This window comes from Macaca mulatta, chromosome 15, assembly GCF_049350105.2.
Source record: "Macaca mulatta isolate MMU2019108-1 chromosome 15, T2T-MMU8v2.0, whole genome shotgun sequence".
Lineage (NCBI taxonomy): Eukaryota > Metazoa > Chordata > Mammalia > Primates > Cercopithecidae > Macaca > Macaca mulatta.
The window spans coordinates 5,421,630-5,439,521 of NC_133420.1; the positions used below are offsets into that span (position 1 = coordinate 5,421,630).

At 62.3% G+C, this 17,892-nt stretch overlaps 2 protein-coding genes across 5 annotated transcripts; both read left to right on the plus strand.

Moving 5' to 3' along the window:
- Window positions 1–1,294: 1,294 nt before the first annotated feature.
- On the plus strand, window positions 1,295–7,693 carry NPDC1 (neural proliferation, differentiation and control 1). 2 transcript variants are annotated; one of them, XM_015116293.3, is made up of 9 exons: window positions 1,295–1,631; window positions 4,395–4,541; window positions 5,976–6,101; window positions 6,179–6,349; window positions 6,425–6,491; window positions 6,564–6,648; window positions 6,734–6,813; window positions 7,091–7,187; window positions 7,294–7,693. In XM_015116293.3, exons 1-9 carry the CDS (start codon window positions 1,520–1,522, stop codon window positions 7,384–7,386), a joined length of 978 nt encoding a protein of 325 aa, XP_014971779.1. In that variant the 5' UTR covers window positions 1,295–1,519; the 3' UTR covers window positions 7,387–7,693. The 2 variants fall into 2 exon arrangements, with proteins under 2 accessions (XP_014971779.1, XP_077823195.1); XM_077967069.1 differs by lacking the exon at window positions 1,295–1,631 and having other exon boundaries at window positions 2,628–4,541.
- A 7,199-nt stretch (window positions 7,694–14,892) lies between these two features.
- On the plus strand, window positions 14,893–17,400 carry FUT7 (fucosyltransferase 7). Of its 3 annotated transcripts, none has more exons than XM_077967067.1 (3): window positions 14,893–15,138; window positions 15,593–15,732; window positions 15,874–17,400. In XM_077967067.1, the coding sequence occupies exons 2-3, from the start codon at window positions 15,720–15,722 to the stop codon at window positions 16,887–16,889; spliced, it is 1,029 nt and encodes a 342-aa protein (XP_077823193.1). In that variant the 5' UTR covers window positions 14,893–15,138; window positions 15,593–15,719; the 3' UTR covers window positions 16,890–17,400. The 3 variants fall into 3 exon arrangements, with proteins under 3 accessions (XP_077823193.1, XP_077823194.1, XP_014971780.3); XM_077967068.1 differs by having other exon boundaries at window positions 15,007–15,138; window positions 16,038–17,400; XM_015116294.3 differs by lacking the exon at window positions 14,893–15,138 and having other exon boundaries at window positions 15,572–15,732.
- The last annotated feature ends 492 nt before the right edge of the window (window positions 17,401–17,892 follow it).

A 17,892-nucleotide genomic window follows, 5' to 3' on the forward strand; every position in this document is an offset into this window, starting at 1 on the left:
CCTCAGCCTCCCAAGTAGCTGGGACTACAGGCGCCCGCCACCTCACCCGGCTAGTTTTTTTGTATTTTTTAGTAGAGACGGGGTTTCACCGTGTTAGCCAGGATGGTCTCGATCTCCTGACCTCGTGATCCACCCGTCTTGGCCTCCCAAAGTGCTGGGATTACAGGCTTGAGCCACCGCGCCCAGCTTTTTTTTTTTTTTTTTTTTTAGTCATTTGATAAACCTGAGGGCAGCCAGCCCCAGCTTTGGAGTTCTGAGACTGGAAGGACCAAGGGGACATCCCGGGTTGGAGGTCTCACTCTTGTTCTCTGAATGACTAGTCGAGGGAGGTTTCTAGTGGGATGGGATGGGCGTGCTCTTGGGAGGCAACAGGTGAGGTGCAAGGGGGGCATCAGAGATGCCCATTGTCAGCTGGGCACAGTGGCTCACGCCTGTAATCCCAGCACTTTGGGAGGCTGAGGCTGGCGTATCACCTGAGGGCAGGAGTTCAAGACCAGCTGAGCCAACATGGTGAAACCCCGTCTCTACTAAAAATACAAAAATTAGCCCAGCGTGGTGGCACGCGCCTGTAATCCCAGCTACTCGGGAGGCAGAGGCACGAGAATCACTTGAACCCGGGAGGTGGAGGTTGCAGTGGGCCGAAATGGCACCACTGCACTCCAGCCTGGGCGACAGAGACTCTGTCTCAAAGAAAAAAAAAAATGCTCGTTGTCCTGGGGGAGCTAAAGGGTTCACCTGGGGACCGTGAACACCTTGGACAGCTCCCAGCTGCAGTCCTCAGTGGCTCCGGGTCACTCTTGCCACCTGGTGGCCTCACTGAGCGCGGCCGCCGGCTCCAGCCAAAGCTGCAGTCGGGGCCGGGGCCGTTCTGCGTTCCTGTATTTGCTTTTCCCGCGAGTGGGGGTGCCCCTGCCTCTGTGGGCACACCTGTGCCTCCCTGCGCACCTGCTCAGCTTGTGAGCACCTGTCTGCGTGAGCCCGGCGCTCCTGTGTCCCTGTGCGCTCGAGAGGCTAGGCCCATACAGGTCCTCTGCCCCATCGCGGGTGCGGGTGAGGGGCTGAGAGTCCTACCGGGAAGAGGCCAGAAGGGAGCGCATCCCGGAGACACCCACCCGCGGCCCAAACCCAGCCGGACTTCTGGGAACTGCACCGGCCCCGGAGGCCGCAGGTGCCGAGACACCCTGAGGCCGAGAGAGGTACAGAGCGGCCCGGAGAGGGGACCAGAACTGGAGCAGGGGGAGGGGGTGCAGCCTGGAGCCGCCCTCCCTCCCCCGCAGGTGGAGCGCGCAGGCGCAGTCTCCGCGCGCGCGCCTCGCCGGCGCCTCCATCCCGGATCCTTGCTGCAGCGTCAGCGCCGCCGCCCGTGCCTTTCCTCTTCCTCCTCCTTCTCCTTGGCCTCCGCCTCCTCTTTCCCCTCCGTCCTCCCCGGCTGCCTCCGCTGCTCCCGACGCGGAGCCCGGAGCCCGCGCCGAGCCCCCGGCCTCGCGGTGCCATGCTGCCCCGGCGGCGGCGTTGAAGGATGGCGACGCCGCTGCCTCCGCCCTCCCCGCGGCACCTGCGGCTGCTGCGGCTGCTGCTCTCCGGCCTCGTCCTAGGCGCGGCCCTGCGTGGAGCCGCCGCCGGCCACCCGGGTGAGCGAGGGCGCTGGGCGCAGGCCGCGGGGCGCCCCGGGGCCGGGATCGCCAGGCGGGGACCGGGTTGCCGGGCGCCGCCGCCCTTGTCTTTCCCAGGCCCGCAGGCCCTGCAGGCCTGGTCCGCTAGTGGCGGCGGCCCCGCCTCGCCCAGGATGGAATAAACAGGTCCGGCGGGAGGGCGCAGCGCGGAGCCTCGAAAGGCCGCGCCGGATGGGGTTTCTGCCGGTTCCCGGAGGCGAACCTGAGGTTCCTGGCTTCTTCCGCAGGGAACCCGTCTGGCTCAGGCCTCGGTGCCGCGGCCATCTGGCTCTGGGCGGGCCCGCTGGGAGTCTGCCTGCGTCTCTGTGTGTCTCCGTGTTCGGGGCTCCTGCGGGTGCGGGCTGGCCCTGAGTGCCCGCCGGCTTCGCTGCCCGTGCGCGTCCCGGGGTCGGGGCCTAGTGCTACTCTGCCTGTCCTCACTCCTTGGGTGGCGCTGGGCACCGGCCTTGTGCGCCATGGTGGGCACTGAAGTTCCGGGGACACTTGATGGCGCCGGCTCGGGGTCCTGTTCTAGCTTCAATGTGGGGAGGCTGTTGTAGCCTCAGAGCCTCCTCCTGCAGCCCCTGCCCTCGAGGGCACTGGCATTCTCTTTGGGACTGAGGGCTGCAGGTGGACTCCGGAGGAGGGTGATAAGCCCAGGGTCCAGCTGCACAGATGGGTCCTGAGGTTCCAGAGAGCAGAGCTCCCTGCAGGAACCCAGGATGCAAAGCTGACCTTTTTCTGGGGGGACTGAACTGGGAGACTGTGACTGCATTCGTGCAATCCTCCTGGCAGCCCTGCAGAAGAGGTACTGCGAGCCCATTTTACAGGCAAGGAAACTGAGGCATGGAGAAGTTAAGTGGGTTGTGGCACAGCTGAGGCGCTGACCTGGGCAGCCTGGTTCTGCATGTGTGGTCTCAAAGAGACCAGAGTGAGGCCGGCTTCCTCCTGGGCACAGTGCCCCTGGATGGGAGGTGGGCATGAACAGGACAGGCTTCCGAGAGTCAGAGTGTGGTCGGCCAGGAAAGGCGGAGGCCACCTATTCAGGAAACGGGGCTGCAGTTGCTGTGCTGAGCCCGGGTGGGTGGCGGGTGCCAGTCCTCAGTTCATGGGCCTCTGCAGCTTCATGTCTGCCTCACCAGGAGACCTAGCAGGGCCCTCCCTAGGCAACCCCCCCACTCCCAGTGCCCAGTGCTTGGAAGGGAGGGCCCTCAGGCAGCCCAGACGTTGAGTGGTGGGGGGTGCCAACCACTCTCTAGCTGCTCTTGTTCCTGAGACCTCTCAGGAGGAGGAAGTGGGGGATGGAGGCTCCTGGGCTGGGGAATAAGGGTCTGGGAGGGGCCTGGAACCCAGACCCTAGAGCCAGCTTTGTACCTCAGGCCCCTGCCTTTGGCATGGTGGACTGTGGGTTATCAGCACAGGGGTAGGGACTGCCTTACTCGCCAGGTGCCAAGCTGGCAGATGGGCCCAGGGCACAGGTTTAATGTTTAACATGCCCAAGTCCCGGCCCACTGATACTGAGGCTGCTGCCCCAGGTCATGGAGGGTGGGCAGTGCCTGGCATTGGCTCCTGTGCCCACCTGCCACTGCAGCTGCTGAGGCTGCTGGAACTGCCTCGAAGGGAAGCCGACAGCCTGAGGGCCCTGAGTGTCAGGTTACCAAGGAAACCAAGCCAGCCAGCCAAGGTCTGGAGAAGGACAGATGCCCCGTGTGGCCCCAGTGGCCCGCCTGCAGTGTGCAGTGTGGGGCTGGGCAGAGAGGAAGAGTCCTGGTTAGCCCGAGGTCCCACCGCAGACTCCCCAAGCAGGGTTGATGGCCCTGCTGGGGTTCCCCTGGCTCCACTGGCTCGCCGTGACTGGGGACATTCTTTAGCTTTGAGACAACTCAGCTTCTGCATCCCAGAGGGGAAACTGAAGCAGAGGGCTATTGCTCTCTCGCCCAGTTCTCCAGCACCAGGATAAGACTGATTAGCCACATGTGTCAGCTGGTACCGTGGCCTGGGCCCCTCATCAGCGAGATGAAAGTGTGGTCAGGAACTAGTGTCTGGCCTGCCGTCCCCAGCACTGCCAGCCTTGGCCTCCTGAGGCCCTCGGGTGCCACCTGGCCCCTGACTGCAGCCCCTGGTGGTGTGGCTTTGGGAGTGACCTGCCTGTGTTCTGTGTCTGAGGTCAGTGAGGCCAGCAGACTCCATTTTAGGTCTCCTTGGTGCCTGGGGGACAAGCCAGAGGCTGGAGGAGCCGCGTCCCTTCTTCCAGGCTGCGCATTTGTTCAGTGCCGGGTTCAAGGCAGAGCCGCACGGGAAGGAGAGGCCTCTGGCAGCATCGTTTGCTGCTCCCCAGAGACAGACCTGGGCCCTTCCCTCTGGGACTTCCAATCTGGATGGGGTTCCTGGCTCGCTGTGGGGCATGTTGAGGCTGGAGACTGGGCTTGTGGGGCTGCATGGCCCTGCCCAAGAGAACTCAGCACTGCCTGGACAGTGAGGCTCAGCTTCTGAGTTGAGGGCTCTATCAGGCCTGGAAGTGGACCCGGGGAGGGGGAGGGGCAGGGTAGTTCTGAGAAGTTCTAGGACTGTTTGCTTCCTGATTCTGAGCCCCTGCGGCAGGGAGGAAGGGCCTGTCCAGAACAATGGCCAGAACCAAGCCTGGCCAGCTCCCGGCCAGCTCTGGGGGTGTCATCGCTGCCATGTGCAGGGGCCGAGCCCTGCGGGGCCGTGAGCCGGCCCTGCCTTCTGCTTCCTTCCCAGATGCAGCCGCCTGTCCCGGGAGCCTGGACTGTGCCCTGAAGAGGCGGTCACGGTGTCCCCCTGGTGCACATGCCTGTGGGCCCTGCCTTCAACCCTTCCAGGAGGACCAGCAAGGGCTCTGTGTGCCCAGGATGCGCCGGCCTCCGGGTACGAGGGCAAAGGGGGAAGTCGATGGGGGGATGTCCCTGCGTGAACCTCTCCCTGTAAGAAGCGGCCGGCCGGGCACGGTGGCTCACGCCTGTAATCCCAGCACTGTGGGAGGCCCAGGCAGGTGGATTTCTTGAGGTCAGGAGTTCAAAACCAGCTTGGCCAACAAGGTGAAACCCTGTCTCTACCAAAAATACAAAATAGCCGGGTGTAGTGGCGCATGCCTGTAATCCCAGCTACTCGGGAGGCTGAGGCAGGAGAATCGCTTGAACCTGGGAGGCAGAGGTTGCAGTGAGCCGAGATTGCACCACTGTACTCCAGCCTGGGCGACACAGCGAGACTGTGTCTCAAAAAAAAAAAAAAAAAAAAAAGAATTCTCGATGCCCAGGCCTGTGCCAGGTGGTCCCAGCACCCCTGGACCTTGTGGGGTGTTGGGTCCAAGGCCTGGGAGATCCTCCTTCACTCTCCACGAAGCTTCCCATCCTTTCCAAATGGAGCTGGACCCAGGTCTGGGGCACTCAGGCCCTCCTAGGGGAAGGGCTGTACAATAGGAAATGCTGGAGTGGCCACGGGAGAGGAGGGGTCCATTCTCCCCGGGCCTGGGCTCTGCAGGGTCTGCCCAGAAGCCCTCCAGGCCCCCACTTCCCCGTCCGCAGGCAGCTTGCTCTTTTCCGCCACTCACTGTCCTGTCCACCCGTTGGCACATGTTTACGCGTGCTGGCACGGCTGGGTGCTGGGTGTGACCCACCTGCCAGCCTGAGCCGCATCTGTCGGGATGGTCAGTCACTGAGTGACTGTAGGTATGGTGAGGGCTTTGCTCAGAGGTGCTGGGGGTGGGAGCAGCAGCGGCTTCCCGGAGAGGGTGTTGAGAGGGGCACTGAGAAGCGGCTGTAAGGGTCTGTGTGGGCTCATCGCCTGCCTACCGGGGAGCGTCTGCCTGGACTGTGCAGCCCACAGTGGGTACCACTGGGGCCCTGCCACCAGCCCCACCCCTGACGGCTGCCCCTGTTCTCCTGACGACCTGGGGAGGGGACCCGGATGCTTGACTTCCTTCGGCTTTCCCGCACTCCTTGGGGAGTCACTGCCCCTCTGCCTGAGAAGGTGCTTGGAGGTGGGGAAGCAGAAGGGGCTGTGCTGGCCAGCCCTTTATGGACATGGGTTGGGGCGAGAGATCCCACTCCTTCCTCCCCCTGCCCGGTCTTTGGACATTTCCCTAGCACCTCCTCCCCCTTGCCCTGCCCCCACTTTCCGGGAAGCACTGCCCCTCACAGGAAGCGCCCACACTGTCACCATGGCAATCCGGGAGGGAGAGGGCCCCCAGGCGTGTTCCAGTCCTCAGGCGCCTGGGAGGAACCTGCCAGGAACAGGGAGGCCGGGCCTGGGGCTACTTCCTGGATGGGGTCCCTCCACCTGATGGTCCCTCACCCTCCCCAGGTGGGGGCCGGCCCCAGCCCAGACTGGAAGATGAGATTGACTTCCTGGCCCAGGAGCTTGCCCGGAAGGAGTCTGGACACTCAACTCCGCCCCTGCCCAAGGCCCGACAGCGGCTCCCAGAGCCTGGTGAGACCCCCGATTCCCCTGCCCCATGGCCTTGTCCGGAGCCCAGTGCTCTCGCTCTAACCTGTCCTCTCTTACAGCCACCCTGGGCTTCTCAGCACGGGGACAAGGACTGGAGCTGGGCCTCCCCTCCACTCCAGGAACCCCCATGCCCACGCCCCACACCTCCCTGGGCTCCCCTGTGTCATCCGAGCCGGTGCACATGTCGCCCCTGGAGCCCCGGGGAGGGCACGGCGACGGCCTCGCCCTCGGTAGGTCTTGGTCGGGGGTGGGCAGGGGCGGCAGGGCCCCCCGCAGAGGCCGCCCTCACACGCCCCCTTCTGCAGTGCTGATCCTGGCATTCTGTGTGGCCGGCGTGGCTGCCCTCTCCGTAGCCTCTCTCTGCTGGTGCAGGTGAGCCAGCGGCCGCGGGCAGGGCAGGGAGGGCACCACATGCTCAGAGGTCTCAGGCCTCACTCCCCACAGGCTGCAGCGTGAGATCCGCCTGACCCAGAAGACTGACTACACCGCTGCAAAGTCCCCTGGCTCACCTGCAGCGCCCCGGATCTCGGTGTGTGGCCCTCTTCGGCCCTGAGGCTCCCGTCCAACTCTGACCGCCACCTGACCCTCACCCCCTCCCCTACTCCTTCCCACAGCCTGGGGACCAGCGGCTGGCACACAGCGCGGAGATGTACCACTACCAGCACCAGCGGCAGCAGATGCTGTGCCTAGAGCGGTGAGTGGCTGCCCCGGCCCCGCCACCCCCTCCCACCCACCTCCCATCCCCACCTCCTCCTCCCTTGGTCAACTTTACCCTGGGCCCTGCCACCCTCACCTGCACCCTCACCTTCACCTCCCCTGCCGCCCTGCACCCTCACCTCCCCTGGCCAACTTCACCCTGGGCTCTGCTCCCCTGCCACCCCAGGGCTGAGGTGGGCTGAGTGCCCACTTCCAGACTGGGCCACTGGCACCTCGAGGGTGTGGGGAGGACCCAGCGATCCCCCCCCACCCAGGCATAAAGAGCCACCCAAGGAGCTGGACACGGCCTCCTCGGATGAGGAGAATGAGGACGGAGACTTCACGGTGTACGAGTGCCCGGGCCTGGCCCCAGTGAGTGCCTCAGGGTATAGGGAGGGGCATACCATCTCCTGGGGTTTCCTCCCAGCAAGCATGCCCCCAGTCCACCCACTGCCCGGCCTGACACCCACGTTCGCAGACCGGGGAAATGGAGGTGCGCAACCCTCTATTCGACCACGCCGCACTGTCCGCGCCCCTGCCGGCCCCCGGCTCACCGCCTGCGCTGCCATGACCTGGAGGCAGACAGACGCCCACCTGCTCCCTGACCTCGAGACCCCCGGGGAGGGGCAGGGCCCGGAGCTTCCCACTAAAAACATGTTTTGATGCTGTGTGCTTGTGACTGGGCCTTGGGCTTCAGGCCCTGGGATCCCTTGCCAGGGAGACCCCCAAACATTTGTGCCAGGAGACCTCCTGGTCCCCTGCACCTCTCCTGTTCGGTTTGGACCCCCAAACTGGAGGGGCAGGGAGAACCGTGGAGCGCAGGAATGGGTGGGGAATTCTAGAGACAAAAGCCAATTAAAGTCCATTTCAGACCTGCGGCTTCTGCCTGTGTTGCCAGCTTGTGTTAATCTTCCGCCGTCTCCATCCACCATGTGGGGCCCTGGTAGATGGACCTTTGAGTGGGGGCCCTGGCGTCTGCTCTTGCACCCCCAGAGGGTGGAGGCCTTTCTGTCCCCTCATTAGGAGGACCTTCCTGTCCCGTGGAGCTGGGGGAGAGGCCACAGGATCATCCCCACCCTCCTCAGCCAGGCCTCACCCCTGCAGACCCTTCTACTCAGGTGGGAGAGGGGAAGGGTGCAGCATAGGGCTGGGCCAGCCCAGAGTTGGTTCTACGGTCCGAAAGACCCCATCCTGTGTGATAAAGAGGGCTGGAGCAGGGGACAGTCCACACACACCTGGATGTGGGTGCCCATCACCTCCAGGCAGAAGGAAAATGATGCAGACATTGAGTCTGGGTTTCTCATGGGGACCGCGGACGTCAGGCCCTGCAGCACGCGGAGAGGGGATGGCAGGCAGAGGTACTTGTGTGACACCAGCTATGCACAGCCAGGTGGACTCATGGGGCCAGGTGAGGGGTGTGATGGGAGAGGCCTGGACACCTGGAGCTGAGACTTGGCCCCTCCTAAATTTGGAGCAAAGTGGCCCCAAGGGAGGGTGGGGGACCATGTGGTCAAAAGTGCCCAGATCAGGCCAGTACCAGGTCAGGGTGCAGGGGCTGAAACTCTGTGTCCCACTGACGCTGGGGATGTAGGAGGACTGGGTTCAGAAGCGCCTCAGTGGTTATTAGGAGTCTGGAGGCCCAGGCGCCTAGACAGCCCTGGTATGTTCTTATTATTAGTCAGGGTTCTCTTATTTATTTATTTATTTTTGAGACGGAGGTTCGCTCTTACTGCCCAAGCTGGAGTGCAATGGCACGATCTTGGCTCACCGCAACCTCTGCCTCCCAGGTTCAAGGGATTCTCCTGCCTCAGCCTCCCAAGTAGCTGGGATTATAAGCATGTGCCACCACACCCAACTTATTTTGTATTTTTAGTAGAAACAAGTTTTCTCCATGTTGGCCAGGCTGGTCTCGAATTCTCAACCTCAGGTGATTTGCCCACCTTGGCCTCCCAAAGTGCTGGGATTACAGGCGTGAGCCACCGCACCTGGCCAGTCAGAGTCCTCTTAGAGAAACAGAACTAATAGGAGATATATATATGGAGGGGGGCCAAGCACGGTGGCTCACGCCTGTAATCCCAGCACTTTGGGAGGCTGAGGCAGGCAGATTGCCTGAGCTCAGGAGTTTGAGACCAGCCTGGGCAACACAGTAAAACCCCGTCTCTACTAAACTACAAAAAATTAGCCGGGCGTGGCGGCAGGCGCCTGTAGTCCCAACTGTCTGGAGGCTAAGGCAAGAGAATTGCTTGAACCCAAGAGGCGGAGGTTGCAGTAAGCTGAGATTGCACCACCGCGCTCCAGCCTGGAGACAGCAAGACTCTGTGTTAAAAAAAAAAAGAAAAAAGAAATATATATATATATATATAAATAAATATATATATATATATATATATATATATATATATATATATATATATATATATATATAAAGGGGAGTTTATTAAGTATTAACTTACATGATCACAAGGTCCCACAGTAGGCCGTCTGCAAGCTGCAGAGCAAGGAGAGCCAGCCTGAGTCTCAAAGCTGAACTTGGAGTCCGATGTTTGAGGGCAGGAAGCGTCCAGCATGGGAGAAAGATGCAGGCTGGGAGGCGAGGCCCATCGTCTCCTTTTCACGTTTCTCTCCTTTATATTCACTGGCAGCTGATTGGGTTGTGCCCACCAGATGAAGGGTGGCTCTGCCCTCTGCAGCCACTGACTCAAATGTTAATCTCTTTTGGCAACACCCTCACAGACACACCCAGGATCAATACTTTGTGTCCTTCAATCCAATCAAGTTGACAGTATTAACCATCACACCTGGCATGGCGAAGATAAGACCCACTGGGCACAGTCCCTGGAGAAAGGGTGGGCCCGGCAGACTGGGGGAAAATTGCTCACCTCTGCTGGGGGAGACTGGCTTGACCTAAGCAACGTGTTTTGGGGGCTAGAGCCCACCCAGACCTGGAAGCCCCCTTGACCCTCACCTCTCACTCCTTGACTGTGACCTTGGGCTGGCCCTCAGCTGGAAGCCTCCGTGGCCCTCTGGGCACTGCTGTGATGGGCAGGGTGTGATGGGAGCCTGTGTGTGGGCCCTGGTGTGATGGGTGCGTGCATGGGGCAGGGTGAACGCTGAGCCCACGCGGCACGCCCACGCCCATGCCCACCGTCCTTCACTCTAAACCATTAGCCACAGGTAAAGCAGGCAGGTGCAGAGAGGCCCGGGCGTCACTCAAGGGCACAGGGCAGTGTCTGGCCCAGGCCAGTGTGTCACTGGCTAGGAGGCTCCCCTGGAACTCCACAGTCAGTCCCTCAGGTCACAACACTCACCTGTCCTGCTGGCCTGACCCAGGGTCCCCAGAGCAGCCTCCTAGTGTGTTCCTCTTCTTGGGGTCCCCAACCTGTCCCCATGGTCCCTGCTGCCCATTCTCTCAGGGATTGGCAAGGAGGGACTTCCTCCCAGAGCAGCTGCATGAGAAGGGAACCGGTGGGCCTGAGCTGGGGAAGGATTGGCAGGGGGCTGGGGTCCTCCGGTTGCGGCACAGGCCCCCATGCAGCCCAGCACCCTGCTGCCCACTCGCCTTTTTGGATTTTTTTTTTTTTTTTTTTTTTTGAGACGGAGTCTCGCTCTGTCGCCCAGGCTGGAGTGCAGTGGCCGGATCTCAGCTCACTGCAAGCTCCGCCTCCCGGGTTCACGCCATTCTCCTGCCTCAGCCTCCTGAGTAGCTGGGACGACAGGCGCCCGCCACCTCGCCTGGCTAGTTTTTTGTATTTTTTAGTAGAGACGGGGTTTCACCGAGTTAGCCAGGATGGTCTTGAGCTTGTGACTTCATGATCCGCCCGTCTCGGCCTCCCAAAGTGCTGGGATTACAGGCTTGAGCCACCGCGCCCGGCCTTTTTTTTTTTTGAGACAGACTCTCACTCTGTCACCCAGGCTGGAGTGCAGTGATACGATGTTGGCTATCTGCAATCTCCATCTCCCAGGTTCAAGCGATTCTCCTGCCTCAGCCTCCTGAGTAGCTGGGATTACAGGTGCACGCCACCACACCTGGCTAATTGCTGTATTTTTAGTGGAGACGGGGTTTCACTATGTTGGCCAGCTGGTCTCGAACTCCTGACCTCAGGTGATCCACCTGCCTTGGCCTCCCAAAGTGGGATTACAGGCATAAGCCGCCACGCCAGCTTTTTGGCTTTCGTTGGCCCCCGGCCAATTCAGACAGACGGCCTTCAACTTTGTCCAAGCTCCTGCCCCCAGCCATCAGGAGCCCCCTTGCTCCCATAGGCCCCAGGCTGTGGGTGAGCTGCCATGTGGGGACCCCCAGGGACTCTGGAGACCCCAATCCTGGGCTTGGGACCTGGCTCAGCCTTGCCTGGGGTCCCATTACTTCCTTTCCACTTTACCTTCTGCTGTTGCTATCCCTGTCCCAGGGCCCTGGTGGCAGCAAGAGGCAGACTTCACCGTGGTTTCTGGCTTGACTCTGAGCCCTGAGCCCGCCTGAGCCTGCTAACCCTGGCCCGGCAGCCCAGCCCCCTCTGCAGTTCCCACTTGAGAAAGCCCAGCGGGGCACTGATGTGTGTCTTCCAGCCTCAGCTACCTCCCCACTTGGTGCCCTGCCCACACCTGGTGACCTCCTGAGCACAGATACCCAAGGGTGACATGCCCAGACCCCGGCAGAGAACCTGGGGTGGCACTCATCTATGCGGAGATGCCCCCAACCCAGCAAGATGCTGGGGCAGGACCATGCTTGGCCCAGAATGTGGGGCATGTGATCCCCGAGCCGACACCCTAGGAAGCGAGGACCTCCCCAGCTTCTGGCTCTGGGAGGCTGGGTGGGCCGGCCCCAGGTGCAGAGTCCCTGGCTGCAGCCCTCCCCTACAGCCACACAACACAGAGGAGCGGGTCAGGGCAAAACTTGGGGTGCAGAGTGGGTCCCTGGAGGACCAGAGCCCCACCCAGCAGCTCCACCTGGGGGAGAACAAGGACACAGACGTGATCCCCCCAACGTCCTGGGGCTCGATGGGACGAAAGTGGGAGGGGAGGTGCTGGGCTCACCCGCTGCACCACCCCGTGCTGCTCCTCGACCAGTCCCTCCACTTGGGGGTCCCCTTGGCCACCTGCCAGGCTCCGTGTACCCACCTACCTTTCCAAAGGCGGGGTCAGAGGGTGTCTCCAGCCCCCGGTTCTACCTTGTTACTGAGGATGAAGGGCCGGCTCCCTTCTCGCCGGGGCCATGTAGCTTTGCAGTACACCACCAGGGGGCGCTCGAGACACGCATCTGGACTGCCTCGCTCAAGCCAACCCGGTGAAGCAGGTGAGGGATCAGGGAGACAGCCAGGCTCAGTCCGCTCTCTGAGGCGCCCCTCGGGCTGAGGCTGGGTGCCCCTCACCTTGCTGCTGCCCTAGGTGCCGCTGTCTGCGGGGGGCACTGGCCAGTGGTCTGCTCTTGGTCTGGAGTGGGGCCCACTGGGTTGAGGCCTCTTCCGTGGTCATCTACTGGGAAGCTGGCCCACAGTGAAGGCTCAGCTGGGAAGAGCTTGTGTCCTGATCATCACGATGCCCACAGACCACGGAGCTGGGGTTGGCTGCCTGCCTGGGTCCACACAAACCCAGGGAGTCAGGAGGCCTGGGTGGGGTGAGATGAGGAGGAGCCCCTACCCCCCCAACTTTCTCTTTGACTCATGCCCTTTTCTTTCCTCTGAGAGGCTTTCGTTCTGACCCATTTCTGGGCAAAACCCCCGAGCCCCGTTTGCCAGCTCGCAGGTTCCCACGCACAGCTGGGCCCCATGGCAGCCACCCGGCCCAGGGTCCTCAAGGAGGAGCAAGCTAGGGGCAGAGGGTGGGGGAGGCTCCTGCAAATCCACCCAGGAAGGGAGCAGACTGGCTGCGGCTGAGGTCGGTGGCGAGGGACCCTGCCAGCCTGGCAGCACAAACAGGAAGGATGGCGGGCTCTGGCAGCCAGAGGCCGGGTCACCCGCAGGTGTGGCAGGACAGCCTCCTTCCTGCAGGAGCTGCCACCGGGTGCCCGTTGCAGGGAGAAGAGGTGGGGTGGCATGAGGCTGAAGCCAAGGTGTGGCTCCCCGGGGGCTCCCTGCCAGAAAAGTATGCTGGGGTGGGATTAAAGGCCCAGGTGCCACTGTGGTCATCACCCAAAACATGGGGGGCTGGAAGGGAGGGGCGGGAGGCGGCTGCCCACTCTGGTGCCAGCCCCTAAACCAAGCAGCTCAGGTGCTGACAGTTTCCCATGACACCCACAGGAACCCCTCCCTTCAAGCCCCCCTCCCTCCAAGCTCCCCTCCCTCCAGCCCCCTCCCTTCAAGCCCCCCACCCTTCAAGCCCCCTCCCTCCAGCCCCCCCAACCTCCCTCCCTGAAAGTCCCCCTCTCTCCAAGCCCCCCTCCCTCCAAGCCCCCTCCCTCCAGCCCCCCTCCCTCCAAACCCCCTTCCTCCAGCCCCCCTCCCTCCAGCCTCCCTCCCTTCAATCCCTCCTGCCTCCAAAGCCCCTCCCTCCAGCTCTCCTCCCTCCAGCCCCCCCTTCAAGCCCCCTCCCTCCAAGTTCCTCCCTCCAGCCCCCCTCCTTCCAGCCCCCTCCCTCCAAGGCCCCCTCCCTCCAAACCCCCTTCCTCCAGTCCCCCTCCCTCCAGCCCCCCTCCCTCCAGCCTTCCTCCCTCTAGCCGTTGCACAAGTTCCGCAGCACAGCTCAGCTCGGAGGCTACACTGGGCCACAGGGGTGGGGGCCTCTGACTACCACCCTGTCCCAGTCTTGCCTCTGTCCCCACAGTGGGATCCTCCCACTTCAGTCTCCAGCTGCCTGGTTCCCCTCCCAAGGCAGCCTCGTACTCACTGTGGGGCCGGGGAGAGGCCAGCAGCCCCTGGGGCCCTAGAGTACAACAGGACAGGGACGGGGTGGTGGGAGGCAGGCCCCTCGGAGGGGTAAAGGCCTGGACAACAGTTCATGGTTGCCATTCCTCCCAGGACACACGATCTGAGCCCTCAAAGGACCTGACAGGACAGACGTGTCCTCATTCCTGGAATCCCAGCGTTCTGGGAGGCCGAGGTGGGAGGATTGCTTGAGCCCAGGAGTTTGAAACCAGCCTGGACAACATAGCAAGACTCTGTCTCTACAAAAAATTTTAAAAAATTAACCAGGCATGGTGATGCACACCCATAGACCCAGCTACTTGGGAGGCTGAGGTGGGAGCATTGCTTGAACCCAGGAGATTGAGGCAGCAGTGAACCGTGACTGCACCACTGCACTCCAGTCTGGGCAACAGAGCAAGACCCTGTCTCAAAAAAAAACAAAAACCAAGAAACAAAACCCACACACAAAAAAGCAAACTTGGCTGGGCACGTTGGCTCACGCCTGGAATCGAAGCACTTTGGGAGGCCGAGGCTTGTGGATCATCTGAAGTCAGGAGTTCAAGACCAGCCTGGCCAACATGGGAAAACCCCATCGCTACTAAAAATACAAAAATTAGCTGGGCGTGGTGGCGGCGCCTGTAATCTCAGCTACTCGGGAGGCTGAGACAGGAGAATCGCTTGGACCCGGGAGGTGGAGGTTGCAGTGAGCCGAGATCACACCACTTGATCCTGACTCCCAAAGGGCTGGGATTGCAGCCTGGGCGATAGTGCAAGACTCCTTCTCAGAAAACAAACAAACAAACAAACAAACAAACAAACCAAGCCTGACCTGCACTGAGATCTCCAGGACATCACATTGGGCATGAGGGCTGGGTCTGTCCGTGCCTGGGACCACCCAAGGTCCTTTGCAGCAGAGCGGCCATCTGGTTGGGGTGAAGCTGATGGAGCCTGCCACTGTGGCTGAGAGCGGGGTGTTGGCTGGGGGTCAGGGTGACCCTGCAGGGCCATCCCAGCCTGGCTGACGCCCAACATGGGCTGGTGTAGAAGGAACCTGGCCCCGAGGCTCCAGGCCCTGGCTAGAGGAAGCAGGGACTCTTCAAGCTGGGTCCTGTCCTCTTCCTGGAGCGGGTGCCAGCCCCCAGCCTGCTTGCGTCAGGGACAAAAGGACTCCTTTCCTTTCCAGCCTGGAAAGCCCCTCTGCTGCAGCCTGGAGGAAGGGACCCCGGGCCTAGCCTATAGTCAGAGGCGTCTATGGGCATGGATCTGGACAGGGAAAAGGAGAAAGCAGCCTCCATCCACAGTTCACTCTGGGACCAGGCCCTTGCAGGCACGCGCTGGGCTCCTGTGAGAAGGCTAAGGGCCCCAGGACAGACCTCCTCTCCGGGCGTCTGGGTTCCTAGATGGCAGAGGTGGCAGAGTGGGGTGGGGTGGCCCAATTGGGAGCCGTAGCCTCTGGCGAAGAGCTGAGCACAGCACATCTGCATTGTGTAAGATTCTCCTGGGAGACCAGGGCCCAGCTGGTGGTGAGCTGGGGGAAGTGGGTGATCCTGCGGTGGGAGGAGCCATCTGGCCCTCTGGGGAAGTGTGCTCGCTGTCTGCAGCGCCCAGGCCTGGGTAGCTGGGTGGGGGCTGGGGGGCCATCTCCGCTCAGGGTGCCCGCACCTGGGCCTTCCCTGCCCTAGGCCAAGCCTGCCTGTGCCTCCCCATCCTCTGCCTGCCCAGCTGGACATCTCTGGGCCTCTCTGGAGACCAGTGGGGTGGGCTGGGGGGGCGTCGTATTGGCCTGGCTTGGCACCCCTCTTGTGGCTGTACCCCTCCCAGCAGCCCCAGGACTAGCAAGTCCCCGAGATGGGGGTGGGGACAGTGGTTGATGCCAAAGGTTGTGGGGGCAGGGGCGGGGCAGGAGCAGGAAGGTCCCCTGAGTTCCCTCACCTTGGGCAGAGATAAAAGGAGCACAGTTCCAGGCGGGGCTGAGCCAGGGCGCAGCTGTGATTTCAGGGCATCTCTGGCGGCTGCTGTGATTTGAGAATCTCGGGTGTCTTAGCTGACTGATTCTGGGAGACCGTGGATGAATAATGCTGGTGAGTGTCTGGCCCTGGGGAAAGCCCGGGCTGGGGAGAGCTAGGCAGTCTGGGAGGGGAGGATGGGGGTGACGCTGAGTGGGGCTGTTGGGTGTCCCTGAGCCCAAGTGACAGAGCCTCCCCTCCCTTGTGCTGCTGCAGGGCACGGCCCCACCCGGAGGCTGCGGGGCTTGGGGGGCCTGGCCGGGGTGGCTCTGCTCGCTGCCTTCTGGCTCCTGTGGCTGCTGGGGTCAGCCCCTCGGGGTACCCCGGCACCCCAGCCCACAATCACCATCCTTGTCTGGCACTGGCCCTTCACTGACCAGCCCCCAGAGCTGCCGGGCGACACCTGCACCCGCTACGGCATCACCCGCTGCCACCTGAGTGCCAACCGAAGCCTGCTGGCCAGCGCCGACGCCGTGGTCTTCCACCACCGCGAGCTGCAGACCCGGCGGTCCCACCTGCCCCTGGCCCAGCGGCCACAAGGACAGCCCTGGGTGTGGGCCTCCATGGAGTCACCTAGCCACACCCACGGCCTCAGCCGCCTCCGAGGCATCTTCAACTGGGTGCTGAGCTACCGGCGTGACTCGGACATCTTTGTGCCCTATGGCCGCCTGGAGCCCCACTCGGGGCCCTTGCCACCACTGCCAACCAAGAGCAGGGTGGCCGCCTGGGTGGTCAGCAACTTCCAGGAGCGGCAGCTGCGTGCCAGGCTGTACCAGCAGCTGGCGCCTCACCTGCGGGTGGACGTCTTTGGCCGTGCCAATGGACGGCCGCTGTGCACCAGCTGCCTGGTGCCCACCGTGGCCCGGTACCGCTTCTACCTGTCCTTTGAGAACTCTCAGCACCGTGACTACATTACAGAGAAATTCTGGCGCAATGCACTTGTGGCTGGCACTGTGCCGGTGGTGCTGGGGCCCCCACGGGCCACCTACGAGGCCTTCGCACCGGCCGACGCCTTCGTACATGTGGATGACTTTGGCTCAGCCCAAGAGCTGGCGGCTTTCCTCACGGGCATGAATGAGAGCCGATACCGACGCTTCTTTGCCTGGCGTGACAGGCTGCGCGTGCGACTCTTCACCGACTGGCGGGAGCGCTTCTGTGCCATCTGTGACCGCTACCCGCACCTGCCCCGCAACCAGGTCTATGAGGACCTTGAGGGATGGTTTCAGGCCTGAGCTCTGCTGGCCGGGGGAGGTGGGTGTGGGTGGAAGGGCTGGGTGTCGAAATCAAACCACCAGGCATCCGGCCCTTACTGGCAAGCAGCGGGCTAACAGGAGGCTGGGGACAGAGGTCAGGAAGCAGGGGTGGGGGGTGCAGGTAGGCACTGGAGCAGGCAGAGGAGGTGAGGGCAGGAGGGAGGTAACGGGTGCCCACTGCGGCAGACGGGAGGGGAAAGGCTGAGGAGGACCCTCTCCACCCTGAACAGATCTTGGGTGGGTCAAGGCCTCGCTGGAAGAGGGTAAAAGGCAGGGCCCTTGGGGCTGGGGACACCCCAGGCTGCAGTTTGTGGGGGCCAAACCTGGGACCCCAAACTTCCTCTGTAGCAGAGGCACGGGTCCCTGGCACATCCACAGTTCTAAGGTCCCTGTGGTAGGCTGGGGCGGGGCCCAGGAGACCACGGGGAGCAAACCAGCTTGTTCTGGGTTTAGGGAGGGAGGGCGGTGGACAATAAAGGTCTGACCAGTGCCTCGTGGGTCACCTCCGTGCAGGGCCACAGAACCTGTGTCTGCCCTCCCTGACATGTCGCCCCCACAGCCATGGGGCTGCTTGTTCCCCACCGGGGATCCTGTCTCCTGACCTCGGGGCTTTTGCTCACCCTCCATCTGAGAGCTCTCCCTGTGCCAGGCTGCCCGCTGGCTCCTCCAGTTCCTACAGCCTCCACCAAACGGCCCCTTAACAGAGAGCCTTCCGTGGCCCCCAAAAGGCCAAGGCGATGAGCCCAAGAATTCAAGACCAGCCTGGGCAGTGTAGTGAAACCTCATCTCTACCCAAAATACAAGAATTAGCAGGACGTGGTGGGTCACGCCTGTGGTCCCACCTACTTGGGATACTGAGGTGAGAGGATGGCTTGAGCCCAGGAGGTTGAAGCTTCAGTGAACCGTGATCACACCATGGCACTCCAGCCTGGGCAACAGAATGAGATCCTGTCTCAAAACAAAAACCAGAAACAGGCCAAGG